General features: G+C 37.8%; 1 protein-coding gene across 3 annotated transcripts in view; it reads right to left on the bottom strand.

The window, feature by feature from the left end:
• Positions 1-17,880, bottom strand: part of KATNBL1 (katanin regulatory subunit B1 like 1) — a 37,619-nt gene that overhangs the window by 11,064 nt on the left and 8,675 nt on the right. For all 3 annotated transcript variants that reach the window (XM_080809008.1, XM_080809010.1, XM_080809009.1), the window contains 2 exons: positions 1,303-1,433; positions 354-394 (listed from right to left, as the gene is read on the bottom strand). In XM_080809008.1, the coding sequence (XP_080665134.1) occupies positions 354-394; positions 1,303-1,419 (158 nt within the window). In that variant the 5' untranslated portion in view covers positions 1,420-1,433. The remainder of the gene's footprint in view (positions 1-353; positions 395-1,302; positions 1,434-17,880) is intronic.

The following is a 17,880-nucleotide window of genomic DNA, read 5'->3' as shown; positions in this document are numbered from 1 at the left end:
CCACTGTCTCAGATCCATTTTAAGAACCAGTAGTTTAGTAGAAAATGCTTTTAGAGTTTTAAAAGATCTGGGAATGAATGCCATTTTTACCACTTTCTAGCTGTATGACCCTGAACAAATCACAAATCTTTAGTTTTTCTCATCAACTATTAGGGGCAATGATACCTTTCTACTAGGATTATTGTAAGGATTAGAGAAATACTGATGTGTTTTCCACTGTGACTGGCACAGTGGAGTTATTTGACAATAAGTTACTTATTATAATAAAAGAGAAGACTTATTTTTTCCCCCTCTTTTTCATTCTTACCTAACTTTCAATACTTTGTTTCCCACAAACTTTAAAGAAGCCTTACCTACTTATGTAAGCAGCCAACTGTTTTGGAGATTTCTTAACCTGAAAAATAAAACTAGATAGTTAACAGCATATTTAGGTTCTTCTGTGAAGCTATGTAAATTCTGTGACTGATATCAAAAAATCTGAAATTCCATAGTTAAATTTTTCAGATTAAAGCAGCAGTTTCGGTCTGTAGCGAAACACCACTGTGTGTAGGTATATTTGACAAACCAACATAACCATCTCCCTATTTTCCATGCCACTAGTCATATATTTTACTTACATGGTAGTTGATAAGTGTATTGACCTTTAATATCGTTTAAAAGAAATATCAGCATGAATGAGCCTTGCAAAGGTGAACAAAAAGCACCTCAGAGTCCTCTTCAGAATTAAACTACAATATTCAGATGGTATCATATTAAAACAGCATACTGTCCATAAAGTTTTTAGAGTTTTTGGAATATAAAGTTTTCAATATTTTGTTAATTCCACTTAATTCTGGGAGATTAAGCAAATTATCATCTTCCTACTGTTTAAATAATTTAACCAAAACTATCTACAGACTTAACAGTTTGAACTATCTGTGATGTACTGAATGACCATGTCTCCTCAAAATTCACATTGAAATCCTAACCCAAAATGAATGATATTAGGAGATGATTAGGTCATGAGGATGATGCCCTCATGAATGGGATTAGTGACCTTATAAATGAGGCCCCAGGGAGCTCTTTGCCCATTCTACCATGTGAGGACACAGCATACAAGACAGCCAACTATAAGCCAGGAAAGAGGCTCTAACCAGATACCAAACTGGTTAGGGCTTTTATCTTGTACTTCTGCTCAGCCTTCAGAACTGTGAGAAACAAATTTCCTTTGTTTGTAAGTCACCCAGTCTATCGTATTCTGCTATAGTAGCAAGAAAAGATTAAGATACTGTCTTATCCATTACCTAGAAACCATGCACTTACCTCCTTCATGTTCTTATTAGTAAAATTAGAGATCCTTTTTCTAGGAAGATCAGTGGAATGATCCTCAATATTATTACAAAAGCCTCGTTTTTTAACATTGTGGGCTTCAGATGCCATAATCTCTTAAATACCTAAACAGCAAAACAAAAATAAGAAATGGAAAATAAAAAATGCATAAGAGCCTGATCATTAACAGACAAAAATACAACACTATGTAAAAGAGGTTTATGAGTAAAGCAGAGAACATAGTTCTAATTTATACACGTTTTAAAACCTTAAACAGAGGAAACACAAGGCCGGGCATTGCAGAAAATTAGGCTCCTGTTCTCATTCCTTATTTGCAATCAGTTAAAAATAATATGAGGTATTTTTTGCCAATGCAACATGTCAATCTCCCCATTTTCTATGTCACTGGCTATATATTAAATTTAAATTTAGAGGTTATGAAGTCAGGTATAAATAGTATATATCAATGACATCCAAATGTATAGAAGCCTAGTTTTAGAATCAAATCACTGGTTCAAATACAACTATAAGGGGGCGCCTGGGTGGCTCAGTGGGTTAAGCCTCTGCCTTCAGCTCAGGTCATGATCCCAGGGTCCTGGATCAAGTCCCGCATCGCATCGGGCTCTCTGCTCGGCAGGAAGCCTGCTTCCTCCCCCCCCGCCGCCTCTCTCTGCCTGCCTCTCTGCCTACTTGTGATCTCTGTCTGTTAAATAAATAAATAAAATCTTTAAAAAAAAAATACAACTATAAGCAGCAGGGAAACAAAAATCAAACTATATATATCTGACTAGTTTTATGCCTGATCCTTAAATTTTTCTTTCATTCTTGTAGTAAGGTCTCCAGAGCTTTCCTCTACCTTTGCTAAAACAATTCACCATTTCCCATTTGTTCAATTATCTCAAAGAAGGGAAAATAGATACTATTACTTCCTTTATATAACAATAAATTAGTGATTCCCCCACTTGCATTCAAGTTTCACACAGGAAATTTATTTCAGGCCATGACCTGAACACAAGTTTCTCCTTCGTTCCTTTTTAAAATGTTTACTGAGCATTCACTATATGCCAAGCCCCAGAATTAATGAAGATGACAGACCAGAGATGCTTTTCTAAAGAATCGCTTGGGAAGCTTTTAGAAAATATATCCTCTGGCCCCTAACTTCAGATTATACCTCAGCAGGTCTCTGGAGTGAAGCCCAAAGCAATTATATTTTTAAAAAGCTCCACAGCATTTCTGATGTACACTCTTAGAAGAAAATCTGCCTTAGAGAATTTTCCAAAAATATGCACAAACATGAAAATCTGCAAATAATTTCAGGGTATTCTGAGATTTCCTGCCATTAATCCATGGGCATCCCTTCCAGCTGCACCCCCAGATTAAAAAACCTTTAGGATGAGACTTTTTAAGAAATAAATAATTGCAGTAATACAATAAACACTCCAATAGAGGGGCAGTCATGTGAGCCAGCAAAGCTTCACTGAGCAGAGACTTAAAGGACAAATAGCACATTGAAAAAATAGCATGTGCAGAACTGAAAGGCATGAAGCAACATGGCTTGTTTGGCAATCTCTTAAGAAGATGCATGTGACTGGAGCTTAGGCTGGAGGTGGACTGTAGCAGAATAAAAAGTGAAGCTGGAAAGACAGAAGCTGGATCATAAAGGATCTTTTGCACAAGGTAAGCTTTTCTTTCTTAAAGAAAGGGGGACTTTTATTAAAGATAATGGACTAAACTTAAGCAATTACTTCTACCCTTCCCTGAAACCTCATTACAATGATAGTAAAGGGTTTTTAAAGGCATAAAACCCATAAGGACAAAGAAGAAAAGATGAGTTGATGGCAGTAACATTTTGGAAACGGCAAAGCAAAAGTGATAAATGACAGCAGATCTGAGAAAGCCAAGTCCTAAATCAGCAATGAGGAAAGGTAAAAAGCAGAATCCCCAAAGGTTCAGGACTTGGCAATATTGAAGACCTCAAGAAGTGGGGGAAAATGTGGGCTTAAGAAGAGGGAGAATGACTGAATATCCATTTAAGACAAAATTAGCTCCAAGATCACTTTCCCCATTCCAATAAATGTTGTATGGAAAATTTAAAACAAGAGTCCTTGAGATAGGAAACACCAGGCACAAATGAAGGAGAAGAATATTGCCTAAAAGGGCATCAAGTGAAAGTTTACATGATCTAAGCTTCTGTCTACCATTTGTCTCATGGAAGCTTGCAGCCAGCCTTATACACTCCAGGAAGAGAACAGAAGATCCTTTGGAACTCTGATCAGTCCCAGAGAAAAACACACATATATACACACACATCTAAAAATGCTGACATCAGTGATGGTTCAAGTCTCCCAAAGAACTGTTTTCCGGGGCGCCTGGGTGGCTCAGTGGGTTAAAGCCTCTGCCTTCAGCTCAGGTCATGATCCCAGCGTCCTGGGATTGAGCCCCGCGTCGGGCTCCCTGCTCAGCAGGGAGCTTGCTTCCTCCTCTCTGCCTGCCTCTCTGCCTACTTGTGATCTCTGTCTGTTAAATAAATAAAATCTTTAAAAAAAAAAAAAAAAGAACTGTTTTCCATCTTGATTATGGTGGTAGTTACCTGTCAAAACTAATGTAACTGCACACCAAAAAGAGTGAATTTTTATCATATGTAAATTATATCTCAATAAATCTGACTTTCAGAAATCCTTGAGATAAGAGCAAATTGTATATGTGAAACACAAATGAGACAAAAAACAAAGATTTAGAAATTAAAAACAGGATGTAATAAGATAGCAAAAAAAAAAAATCAGTAGAAAGCTGGAAGAGAAACTTGAGGATATCTCCTGAAATATAAGAGGGGAAAAAAAAAGGTAAGATTGGCTTAGAGGAACCAATATCCAAATAAATGGAAATTCAGAAAGAGTACAGGGAAAATAAGGAAAAAAATCAAATAAATAACTGAAAACTGTACAGGACTGAAGGACATGAATTTCCAATGGGGGCACCTCGGTGTCTCAGTCCATCAAGCACCTGCGTTTGGCTCAGGTCATGATCCCAGGGTTCTGGAATCAAGCCCTACATCAGGCTCCTTGCTCATGGGAACCTGCTTCTCCCTCTCCTCCCCACTCATTTTCTCTCTCTCATTATCTCTCTCTCTCTCTCAAATAAAGAAACAAAATCTTAAAAAAAATAAAATTGAAAAGAGTACAATTAGGGTCAGCATTGTAGATGAAAATAGACCTACAACACACATAACTGTCAAATTTCAGAGCACCAAAGAATCTGAAAACGTATGAAACAAACAATATCCCTTCCCAATGACTGATGGAACAGACAGACAAATTCAACAAGGCTATGAGACAATACCACCAATCGACAGGATAAAATCAACATTAACAGAAAACTCCAACAACAGCAGAACATGGATATACCATGATAGTGATGAAAGTTAAAACAACAATGGCATGCTATTTCACAACCACTAGAATGGCTATAATAAAAATGACATACAGTAACAAATGCTGAGAAGGATGTGGAGAAACTGGAATCCTCACACATTACCATATAAATATAAAATGACATAATGACTCTGGAAAACAGTTTGGCAGTTTCTTGAAATGTTAAATACTGATTTACCACATGACTCAGCAATTCCACCCCCACATATTTATTCATAAGAAATGAAAGTTTAGGGGTGCCTGGGTGGCTCAGTGGGTTAAAGCCTCTGCCTCCGGCTCGGGTCATGATCCCAGGGTCCTGGGATCGAGCCCCATGTCAGGCTCTCTGCTCAGTGGGGAGCCTGCTTCCCTTCCTCTCTCTGCCTGCCTTTCTGCCTACTTCTGATCTCTGTCTGCCAAATAAATAAATAAAATCTTAAAAAAAAAAAAAAAGAAATGAAAGTTTATGTTACACAAAGACCAGTATGCAAATGTTGATTTAAAAAATTATTCAGAATAGCCAAAAAGTAGAAACAACCCAAATGTGTATCAGTTGGTGAATGGAAAAACAAAAGGTGATATATCTGTTGGGAATACTTACTCAACAACAAAAATATTAATACATGCAACAATATGTACAAACATCACACCAAGTGAAAGAAGCCAAACACAAAAGACAAGAGATTATGTTATTTCATTTATATGAAATGGCCATAAAAGTAAACAGCATAGAGAGGCTCCTGGGTGGCTTAGCTGGTTAAGCATGACTTCAGCGTGGGTCATGATCTCAGGGTCCTGGGATGGAGCTCCAAGTCAGGCTTTCCACTCAGGGAGTCTGCTTGTCTCTCTCCCACTGCCCCTCCCCCTGCTTGTGTTCTCACTCTCAAGTAAATAAATAAAATCTTTAAAAAAAAGTAAGGAGCATAGAGAGAGAAAGTAGATTAATGGTTGCCTATGGCTGAGGTGGGAGTGAGAATAATTGCAAATGGATACAAGGCGTCTCTGGGGGTGATGTGGTGATGGAATGTTCTAAAATTAGATTATGGTTGATGACTGTACAATTCTATATATTTTTAAAATCAGTAAACTGTACATTTAGAACAGGTGAATTTATGGTATGTAAATTACACTTCAATAAAGCTTTTAAAAAGTAAATTATCAAATTACAATTGGTAAAGTGCCATTACAAAGGATTTTACACTACAAATTCCATTTTGCTTTATATCTTATACATTTGGTAGCACCTTTCTTGGGCAATAAGATTATCCTTTCCCCCCCAGAGCATCTGACAGTGCTACTAAAATAGTTTAAAGTAACTGCTGGGGCTCCTAGGTGTTTCCACAGTGCTGCCTGAAAAGATACAAAAAGAGAATAATCTGAAATGGGACTGAGTATTTGAAGACAACGATTAGAAAGGATAGAAACTAGAAAGGATAACCTTTTAATGCAAAAATTTAAAAAAAAAAAAGCCTAAAGAGAATAAAAAACAAGGGCTGAACTGTTCTGAACATTGACTATAACACGTATTTTCTTAAATAAAGATAAGACAAAAAAAAAAAGATAAGAAAGTGATTGCTATGGATATCTTCTTGAGAAGGCAGGAAAAAACTGGCACATAGAAGGAGTTGGAAGGTTGAATTCCCCTTATATATAGCTATCTCTTATCAGAAAGATGAAAAGGGATCTATTCATATAATCTACTACAATGGCTGCCAAATGAGGAGATTAAACAGCTCTAAATGTTCACATACTCCCTACCTATTCACAGTGATGATTAAAACTCATCATACAGGTATGAAACATGTCCAGACTTTTTTCTCTAGTAACTTGCTACAGTTTAAGATCAAATTAATTTAAGCTTTCTTTTTATACTAATATACTAAAGCACATCAATTATTTACATTGCATTTAACTCTGCAATTTCACTAGGCAATTTCATTCCTTTTCTTAAAAAGCAAAGCATGGTTGGGGCGCCTGGGTGGCTAGTGGGTTAAAGCCTCTGCCTTCGGTTCAGGACATGATCCCAGGGTCCTGGATGAGTCCCACATCGGCTCTCTGCTCAGCAGGGGAGCCTGCTTGCCTTCCTCTCTGTCTCTCTGCCTGTCTTCTCTGCCTACTTGTGATCTCCGTCTGTCAAATAAATAAATAAAATATTAAAAAAAAAAGATCAAACCATGGTTGTATACAAAGAATTATAATAATTAATATTCCTGGTATAAAGTATTCTCCAATTACTATCACAGACTTTCACAAAGGGCTTGAATGATACTCCCCAAGAGTCTTGAGGTTGAAAATTGAACCTAAACATTATTATATAATAATAAAATACATAAAAATAAGAACTAAAGAGGCTTTAGAATTTAAAGCTTTAGCCTAACTTTCTTTTTTAAGCCCAGGAGATGAAGTAACTTGCCCAAAGACACTAGGCTTCGTTAGTGGCAGAGTGTAGGGCATAAAATCCATGCTATTCTACCACAACTTTGTTTTCATTAATCAAATGCCAACTCATGCCTAACCACAGTAGAGTCAACCTACAACCCAGAATAGTTGAATTAAGATGAGAGTACTAATTCTTCTTAGATGACAGGAGAGAGACAAACGAACATAAACTATAAGGGAGTCCTACCTCCTATCCTTCCCTTACCCTATAAGGGTAACCTTTTCTTCTCTCTTCTAAGTCCCACTAGTGGATTTTTAAGGCTTAAAGACAAACCACAGGTTTCCCCCATAACGCAGCTGTGACACAAAAAAATGAATGGAAAGGATGAACATGGCCTTTTTTCTTCAAGAATTTCAATGAGGGGGAGAGGAACAGAAGGTAAAGATGAGATTTTTCTGGTACAATCTTTAGAGCCTGTGGATATGGATTCCCTCCTTCTATATTCAGCTACCAGACACTTATGAACTGCTTTGGTATCTGCAACACTTATTTAAACGTTTAACAGTGAAATTTGGATCAGGTTAAAAAACAAGGTGATAAAAAAGGGAACTGAGGGGGCACCTGGATGGCTCAGTGGGTTAAAGCCTCTGCATTCAGCTCAGGTCATGATCTCAGGGTCCTGAAATCGAGCCCCACATCGGGTTCTCTGCTCTGCAGGGAGACTGCTTCCTCCCCCTCTCTCTGTCTGCCTCTCTGCCTACTTGTGATCTCTGCCTGTCAAATAAATAAATAAAATCTTAAAAAAAAAAAAAAAAACGGAACTGAGAATGCTAAGGTTGATCCAAATGGGAGCAGTGCTTACAATGAAATATTACAAACACTATTTTCAAAGAATGTTTTGTGAGTGGAAGATTCAAAAAACAGGAGTGCCTGGATGGGTCAGCTGGTTAAGCGTCTGCCTTCGGCTCAGATCATGATCTCAGGTCCTGGGATTGAGTCCTGCATGGGGCTCCCTGCTCCGCAGGAAGCCTGCTTCTCCCTCTGCCTGCTGCTCCCTGATTGTGCTCTCTCTCACTCTCTCCCACTCTGTCAAATAAATAAAAAAAAATTTTTTTAAATGGCATTATAAAGAGGATAAAAAAATGGTTATTCAAAAGCTATCTAAACTATATATATGTGTGTATGTGTGTGTGTATAATATATAAATGATTAATGCATTCAAAAGAGCTGTACCAAAACATCAACATAAGATATTTATTGCTAGTGAAATTACAGGTGATTTTTCCCTTCATTTATAGGTTTCTCTATTTTCTACAATGAACATGAATTATTTTCATAATCTGAATACTTTAACTTAATGAGGCCACTGTCTTATAAAATACAGTTTAATTATACAATACCCTTATAGTAAAAAAGTGAAAAAGGTGTAAATGCCAACACATAAAGGTAACATTTCATAGGAAGGCTCTATTTTACCTTTTCCAAAATTAGGACAGCTCTATCTAATTTTCTCAGTTGTTGCCTTCTCACCTCTTTTAGAACTTAGCTCCCTGCCCCACCCCACTTCTCTATCTTCAATTTCTCCCTTTGAACTGATTCCTCCCCTTCTGCTTTCAAACATGCTCAGGTTTCCTCTATCAACTCCTATACTCTTTCTCTACTTTTCTTTCCTGCCAAACTTCTACAATGAGTGCTTTTTAGTTTCCATTTTCTCTTTAACCCTTTACAACCTTGATTTTATTTTGTCCTCTCATCTGAAAAAAAAAAATCCACCTTCAAGGTCACTTACTGCTGTAAGGAAACATTTTATAACACCGATGATGCTCATATCAAGGTCAGTCAAGCCAACTCTAAAGACTTTGCTCATTCTTAATCACCATTCAGCTTTTTCACCATTTCACTGGATGCCAACACACACACACACACACACACACACACACACACACACACGCTCGCATGCGCAAGCAGAGTTATCTATTCACAGAACACAGCACTACAGTATCTTGAGTCTCCTTGCTCCCTTACTCCCTTTTGGTTCCTTTTCTTTCAACAACTCTTATCTCTACACTAAAATCAGAAAAACATGCTTTCAAGGCTTCAGCTATTTCTCTAGACCCAGTCTCTCCTCCAACTTCTATTTGGCCTCCTGACCTGGCACTGGTAGTCCAAGTCAACACATCTAAAACAAACTTCTTCAATCTCTTCCAATGTCAAACCATCTAACTGCCCTTCCTAGCTACCACATTTTAAATTGCTGGTATCAAACTTCTCTCAACTAAAAATATAGGAGTTGTTTGACTTCTCTCTTCTTCCTTCCAACTGATCACTAAGTCTTCTTGAATCTTTCTTCAAAATATTTGATGGATCCATTCTGACCTTTTTTTTTTTCTTCACTGAATTATGCTGGGTCAACAGGCATAAACCAGGTTTGTCCCAAGCAAACTGGGATGTATGGTCACCTCACCTTGGTTAAAAGATTAATTTTCCGAGACTGATTTTTCAATATTTTTTCTATAAAAATTACCAACTACTCAGCAATAAAAAGGAAGGAGTTACTAATCCACATGACAACATGAATGTCTCAATCTCATTTTGCTAAATGAGAAGTGAGATTCCTAATGCTATATACTATACAACTTCACTTTTATGACACTCTAGAAAAGGCAAAACTGTAGGGAAAGAAAAACAGCAGTGGTTGCCAGAGTCTTGAGGATGGAGGGACATGTTCTATTTCTTGATTGTGTTAGTGACTATACACATACAACTCTGTGTATGTCAAAACTCATGTCAGGGGCACCTGGGTGGCTCAGCCGTTAAGCGTCTGCCTTAGGCTGAGGTCATGATTCCAAGGTCCTGGGATCGAGCCCCTCATTGGGCTCTCTGCTCGGTGGGAGGCCTGCTTCCCCCTGCTTGTATTCGATCTCTCGCTGTGTCTCTGTCAAATAAATAGATAAAATCTTTAAGGAAAAAAAAAACCTCATGTCCGTGACGAAGACTCAGTAACCTGACTTTAAAAAACTGGGGTGTAAAACACACATCATTCATGGCTTTTCATTAGGCTCCTTGGACACTCAACACTCACTTGACAAAGTAAAAAATATGGTTCCATTGGGCCCACATCCATTCTTCTCCAGGAAATGGCCCAGATTTCAGTGCCGGAGGTTCCAGAAACATTCCTCAAAGCATCTGAAATATATGTATATGCTCTGAGTTATGATTACCAAGGCCTGCCCTTCTGGTTCTATGTTCTACTCATCTATGTGGGCTGTCTGGCCCTGAAGACAGGAGATGCCCTCAGTGCCCTGTGTGTGCAATGATGGGGGGTGAGTGCTCTCACTTGGAGGCTAGTGGGAGTTAAAAGTTTAACCTGCAAAGGCTTCCAGGCTCCTCCTGCTTCTCCCAAGCTCTCTGGAAAGCTTTTTGCTCACTATGTAGTAGGTATCAAACCTCACAACCTGGGTGAAAAATTAAAGATTCATCCAACCTTAAAGTTTAGCGTAGCTAAAAGATTAGGTCAAATTGTCCCATGTTCAAATCCCCAGCTTTCCAGCTTAACTAGCTATGTGACCTTGGAAACAGCTGAGCCTCATTTCCTCAGCTGTAAAAGTGAAAATGTCTGCGTATTTACCCTGCCTCCAAAAGTAAAAGAAAACCTGCAGACAATAAAACACATCTTTTTGGTTTTGGTTTTGTCTTTTTAATAAAGGAAAAATGGAGGACAAAGAGAATGGAGGTAAATAAGTTAATTACCAGGCTGTTAAAACTGAAGAGAATACTTTAACTGATTAAAGAGATTTCAAAGCAGTAGGCAAACTTCAGAGAGGGACAGCACTAACACTGGAAGTTCACAGAGGGATCAAGAGTGTCAAAGATTTGTTTTTAAGATTTTACTTGTTTGTCAGAGAGAAAGAGAAAGATGGAGAGAGAAAGAGAGAGAGCACAAACAGAGGGAGCAGCAGGCAGAGGGAGAAGCAGGCTCTCCACTAAGGAGCCCGATGTGGGGCTCAATCCAAGGACCCTGGGATCACGACCTAGGCCGAAAGCAGGCCCCTTAATCTACTGAGGCCCCCAAGCATCCCAGAAGATGGCAAAGATTTAAGAAGTGAACCACATTAACACTTTCACAAAAAGAAACAGAGAAAAGGGTGAAGACTCATTGTAACCACTCAAACAGAGAAAGCATACTTTATAACAATAAGTCTCATTTGTTTTGCTATTAATACTTCCTGCCCTTCCTGATGTTTCATTTTTTTGGGAAACAGAATGTTTCTTCTTTTATGAAACAGAAGTGTCTCTTTCAATTCCATCATAGCCTATCAGACCATGACTGAGTTAAAATCTTCCTCTCTCAATCATTTCTTGATTCCTATCTTCAATGATCTCTTCCTTCACCACCTTTTTATGGTACATAGTAAATTAACGTCACATAGTTTAGGACTCTAACAATCAACAAATAACTGAGGGCCTAAATGAAGACATGACTGAGCACTGACTGTTCCAGGTGTGTCTCCTCTTGCCAATTAGACTTCAAAACTACTCATGAGCAGGAGCTGCATCTCACACCTTCAGATACACAGTCTAAAAGGTAATTAAATAATTCTTAATTTAAATATATACAAAGACACAAAAATATATCCTTATATAGTGTATATCCTGTAGTGAGCAACTGAATATCATCACAATCAAAGTACTAGCATTTTAAAGTTCATTTTTTAAATGATTAAAGAAAGCACATGTATTTAACATTCATTTACTGAGCACCTACTATGTATCAAGAGATGAGTAAGAAGTACTTGTCTTATTTCTCAAGAAGCTCATGGCCTGAGGTGGAGGGAGAGTGACAAGAAAGTAATAAAGTCAATAAATATAAAATAGTAAGTGCTACAGAAGACAGATAGTACAGGTTGTTAAAAAAGCAGCAGCAGTGAATCTAATTTGAGAGGCAATCAAGTATCTAGAAATAAATCTTATGTCACACCAGATCTGAGTCCTGAAGACAAACAGAAATTGTAAAAATGAAATAAAGGAAAGCTCTCTATTTAAGCAACCACAGTAAAAACTCTTAGGTACTCAAAAATCATAATCTACTAGAGCTTTCTTTATTTCCATATTTTCGGTTTTTCTCCAGAAATAATTGTTCAATTTGAGCATGAATACAAAACCAAAACAGATACGGAAGCTGACAGGGAACTGTATAATGGATGTATCAAGCCGATAACATCCAAACCACTCATCAACTTCAGCATCACAAACAAGGAGACAGACATTATATGTCTCCTCATGTGATACAATAGGAAATACACTTCACAACACTTAAATATTCTTGCCAAAAAAAATCTAGCCTGAACATAAGCTTCAACTGCTTTTTACCAACTACCAGTTTAAAGGAAATAGAAGTCAGAGAGGAACCTGTTTAACACTACCACGAAGATATAATTAGAAAAATCAGAAAACAGAAATCTTTCGGACACAAAACTCAGTTTCCTCAACAAATATTTTGTAAGAAAAAAAATAAAGAGGAGGCTATATATTAAAAGACATTGCATCAACTGAATACAATGTGTGGACATTGCTTAAGATCCTATTTTTTAAAAGCCGTTAAAATGTATAATAATTAGGGAAATTTGAATATTAAGTGGATATGTGATATTAAGGAACTACTTGTTTATAACCCTAAAGTTTAACAAATAATAAACTGTACATATTTAATATTTAGTGTGTGTGTGTGTGTGTGTGTGTGTGTGTGTGTGTATATATATATCCATTAAACCACTACCACAATCAATACATGGAACCTATTCATCATCCTTTTTTAAGATTTTATTTATCTGATAGAGAAGCAGGGGGAGCAGCAAGCAGAGGGAGAGGGAGAAGCGGACTTTCCACTGAGCAGGGAGCCCAATACAGGGCTCAATCCCAGGACCATGGGATCATTACCTGAGCAGACGCTTACCCACAAAGTAACCCAGGTGCCCCTTTATTCATCATCTTCAAAAATTTCCTGTGTCCCTTTATACTTCTTCCCCAAACACTTGATCTGTTTTCTGTCACTACAGATTAGTTTGCATTTTCTAATACTTTATACAGAAAGAATCACATAGTATATACTCTTCTTTGAAGGGGGGGTATGGTTTTTCTCACTCAACATAATTATTTTGGGAATCATTCATGCTGTTATATGTATCAATAGTCCATTCCTTTTTACTGCAGAGCAGTACTCTATTGTGTGAGTATATCAAAATTTGTTTTCCATTCATCTGCTGATAGACATTTGGGTTGTTTCCAGTTTTGGCTATTACTAATAAAGCTGCTATGAAGAGTCTTGTACGAGTCTCAGCGTGAACAGATACTTTCATTTCTCTTGGGTAAATACCTAGGAGTGGGACGGTGGTAGGTATATGTTTAACTATTTAAAAAAACTGCCAAACTTTGAAAAGTTGTATCATTTTACATTTCCATTAGCAGTGTATGACAGTAAGGAAACGCCATTAGTTATTTCTAGTTGAATGGTATTATTATTATCACATCTTTTGTTTGTTTTTTTAAAGAGTCTTTTAGAGATATATATATACATACATCATACGGAAGAAAAGATGATGTTTGGGATTTACAGAGTAGGGGAAAATCAGTGAAACAAGAAACACTGATAATGGCTGAAGCTGGGTAATTCGGATGGATATTCATTATACCACCCTCTCCACAGGATTAAAAATTTTCATAAAAGAAACAGATCAGACAGCAAAGCTTATGTGTGGGCTATATAAATATATATATATATATATATAGCAATGTTCTGCAATGATACAGTTTAAATGGCGTGTCATGTCCTTGCTCTTTGGGTTAGAGGTAGTATTCCCTTTAACGACTGTAGACGAAGTCAACTTTGTCTCAAGAAGAGTAATGTGGAAGTGGGGGCGGGGGGAGAGAGAGAAACAAAAACATGTGGGCAGGAAGTCTATGGTCCTGTCCCTCCCTTTGTAACTCCACATCCCTAGATCTGGAGGCAGAAAGAAGTATGCTGCATAAAAGGAAAAAAAAATCAGAAATAAACATGGATTAGGACGCCTGGGTACCTCAGTCGGTTAAGGGCCTGCCTTCAGCTCAGGCCATGCATTATCTCAAGGTCCTGGGATAGAGTCTCTCATCAGGGCTCCTTGCTTAGTGAGAACCCTGCTTCTCCCTCTGCATGCCGCTCTTCCCTGCTTGTGCTCTGACAAATAAAATCTTTAAAAAATAATAAAAAGTAAAATAAACATGGATAACAATAACCTCTCTCACATTAGAATATCCTAACAAACACTGAATGCTTCCACAGAGGTGAACCACACAGCTGGGGAACAGTAGAGAAATTTTTTTACTTTATGCTCCCTTTATACAAAATTTTGCCTTTCATACAAGTATTACCTGCTATAAAAACAAGTCAAATTAAAATAAAAAAATCACTAATAATTCAACCACCAATACTATTCTGGTGCTTCTCCTCTCACACAGTTTAGTTTTTTGTTTGCTTGTTTTTTAAGATTTTATGTATGTATTTGACAGAGAGAGACAGAGAGTGAAAGCATAAGCAGGGGAACCGCAGAGAGAGAAGGAGAAGCAGTCTTCCCACTGAGTAGGAAGCTGGATGTGGGGTTCAATCCGAGGATGCTGGGATCATGACCTGAGCCAAAGGCAGATGCTTAACCAACTGAGCCACTCAGGTGCCCCACCATGCAGTTTAGTTTTATAGGGTGCATTTTGTCATTAACATGGTTTTCCTACATATTAGAAAGCTTTTTTGAAAATGATTTAAATGACTATACTATTTTATCATAAGAATATTTTTATTTTTGCTATATCAGAAAATACTTTTTTTTTTTAAAGATTTTATTTATTTGAGAGAGAGCGAGAGGTCACAAGTAGGCAGAGAGGCAGGCAGAAAGAGAGGGGGAAGCAGGCTCCCCGCTGAGCAGAGAACCCGGCGTGGGGCTCAATCCCAGGACCCTGAGATCATGACCTGAGCCAAAGGCAGAGGCTTAACCCACTGAGCCACCCAGGGGCCCATCAGAAAATACTTTAATAGACATATATATTTGTACAAAATTGATTATTTCCTCTAGATAAGTTCATTATTGGGTCAAAAATATGATTATATTCATATTCAAATGTATGATAGAGGCCCTTTCATATAATGTGACTGGGAGTGGTAATTTTTTTATTATTAGTCAAAAAATCATTTAAAGTTGAAGATTCATTTAAAACAGAGATGTACACATGTACCTTAAAATAATGCATATGCATCATCTATGATTTCTACATTGGATTTCTTTCCAGTGGCCCAAGAACTAATGCCACTCACAAAGCACTATCAGTACAAAATTCTTTTTTTTTTTTTTAAGATTTTATTTATTTGACAGAGAGAAAGATCATAAGTAGGAAGAGAAGCAGGCAGAAAGAGGTGGAGGGAAGCATGCTCCCTGCTGAGCAGAGAGCCTGATGTGGGGCTCGATCCCAGGACCCTGGAATCATGACCTGAGCCAAAAGCAGAGGCTTATTAACCCACTGAGCCACCCAGGCGCCCCAGTACAAAATTCTAAATGACTATGGTTTTACTTCACATATCTTTAGCTTTGTAAGCTACACCTAAACTGATACGAAGTTTCTGAATCACACTTCCCTTCATCTAGTCTATCTAAACCATTCCAATTAGTTTTCATAGAAACAATGCTTTTATTATTTTTTTAAAGATTTTATGTATTTGACAGAGAGCAAGAGTATAAGCATGGGGAGTAGCACAGGGAGATGTAGGCTACCCAATGAGCAGGGAGCCCGATAAATATGGGTTTTGACCCCAGAACTCTGGGACCACAACCTGAGCTGAAGGCAGTCACTTAACCAACCCCAAAACAATGCTTTTAAACTTCTATTTTAAACTGCTGCATTTACTGAACTGGGCAACTATGTAAGCCTGGCAAATGGGCAGATGGACAGCTGCCCTCCAATCCACACTCCTGCAGACAGAGGTGGGCAATGACCACTATCGGCACCCTTGATGATAGAAGATTCTGTATTATGAATTTTTACCCCTGAGAATTTGACAGACAATAAATAAGATTATGTTTTAGTTTGCATCTGAAAGAAGTAATATGAAGCTGTACTTTTCTTAGGTGATTAAACTGAAAGGACAAAGCCGTATGTTGTAACCAGGTGACACAAGTCCTAGAGTCAGATTCCCTGGGCTTGAGTCCCACTTTAACCATTTAATAGTTATGTGACTAAAGGCAAATTACTTAACCTATTTCCAGGGTAGTGTTGTGAGGTTTAAATAAAATAATCCATTTGCCACAATGTCTGGCACATGGTTAATCACTCTGTAAATGTTGGCTATCATTAAGTTACACATAAATATCACTGATGAAGCAGAAGGTGCAGAAAAGTATGTTACAACTTACGTAAAAACAAAATGTGTATGGGAGTGACTGTCTGTATATTCACTGAATATCTCTGAAAGGTTAAACAAGAAGAGAGGGTAAGTATGGCTTGGGGATGAGATGAGAGGGACTTTTCCCTTTTGGACTTGAATTTTGTATCAAATGCAAGTATTATCTTTTAACTAAACTAAATGTACTGATAGTGGGGCGCCTGGCTGGCTCAGTTGGTAGAGTGTGATTCTTGATCCTGAGGTTGTGAGTTCAAGCCCCAAGCTGAGTGTAGACATTACTTTAAAAGAAAATCTTTCCCCCTCCCCATCCCCATAACAGACTCTTAACTACAGAGAACAAGCTAAGGGTTACTGGAGAGGAGGTGGGTGGGGGAATGGGTTAAATGAGTGATGGGTATTAACGAAGACACTTGTGATGAGCACTGGGGGTTGTATATAAGTGATGAATCACTAAATTCTACACCTGAAACTAATATTAAATTGTATGTTAACTGGAAGTCAAATAAAAATATGATAAAAATATATTTTTTTAAAAGATTTTACTTATTCATTCGACAGAGATTACAAGTAGGCAGAGAGGCAGGCAGAGAGAGAGGAGGAAGCAGGCCTCCCGCTGAGCAGAGAGCCCGATGCGGGGCTTGACCCCAGGACCCTGGGATCATGACCTGAGCCGAAGGCAGAGGCTTAACCCACTGAGCCACCCAGGTGCCCCGATAAAAATATTTTTTAAAAAGTTATAAAATGGGGGCGCCTGGGTGGCTCAGTGGGTTAAAGCCTCTGCCTTCGGCTCAGGTCATGATCTCAGGGTCCTGGGATCGAGCCCCACATTGGGGTCTCTGCTCAGTGGGGAGCCTGCTTCCTCCTCTCTCTCTGCCTACTTATGATCTCTGTCTGTCAAATAAATAAATAAAATCTTAAAAAAAAAGTTATAAAATGTCTTGATAGTATAATATACTTCTCTTTTTAAATGGCTACACACCTGAATCTTTAGGAAGACTTAGGGCTTCTAAAGCCAAGTAGATGATTATCTTATGTTTTGCTGAATATCTTATTCTCTCTGTTAAAATATTACAGTATTTTTCTGGAAACATTTATAGGGAGGAAAAATACTCTAATCCTTTCTTACAGTCTTCTTAAACTCAGAAATGTACATAAATATATACATATGTAAGACAACATCACCTTAAGGATCCCTTCTGACCCCCTGTTCAGCTACTTCTGATGCTTTCAAGATAGATAGATAAGACACTATGTATGAAAGGATATTCCAATAAGATATATAACTCCAAAAAAGACAAGCTAATATAAACTAATTTTAATGTGCTATCTTCATGATTTGGACTAAGGTTACCAATCAAAAC

This window comes from Martes martes, assembly GCF_963455335.1.
Source record: "Martes martes genome assembly, chromosome: 7".
NCBI lineage: Eukaryota > Metazoa > Chordata > Mammalia > Carnivora > Mustelidae > Martes > Martes martes.
This window is presented reverse-complemented; position numbering and strand designations above follow the sequence as displayed.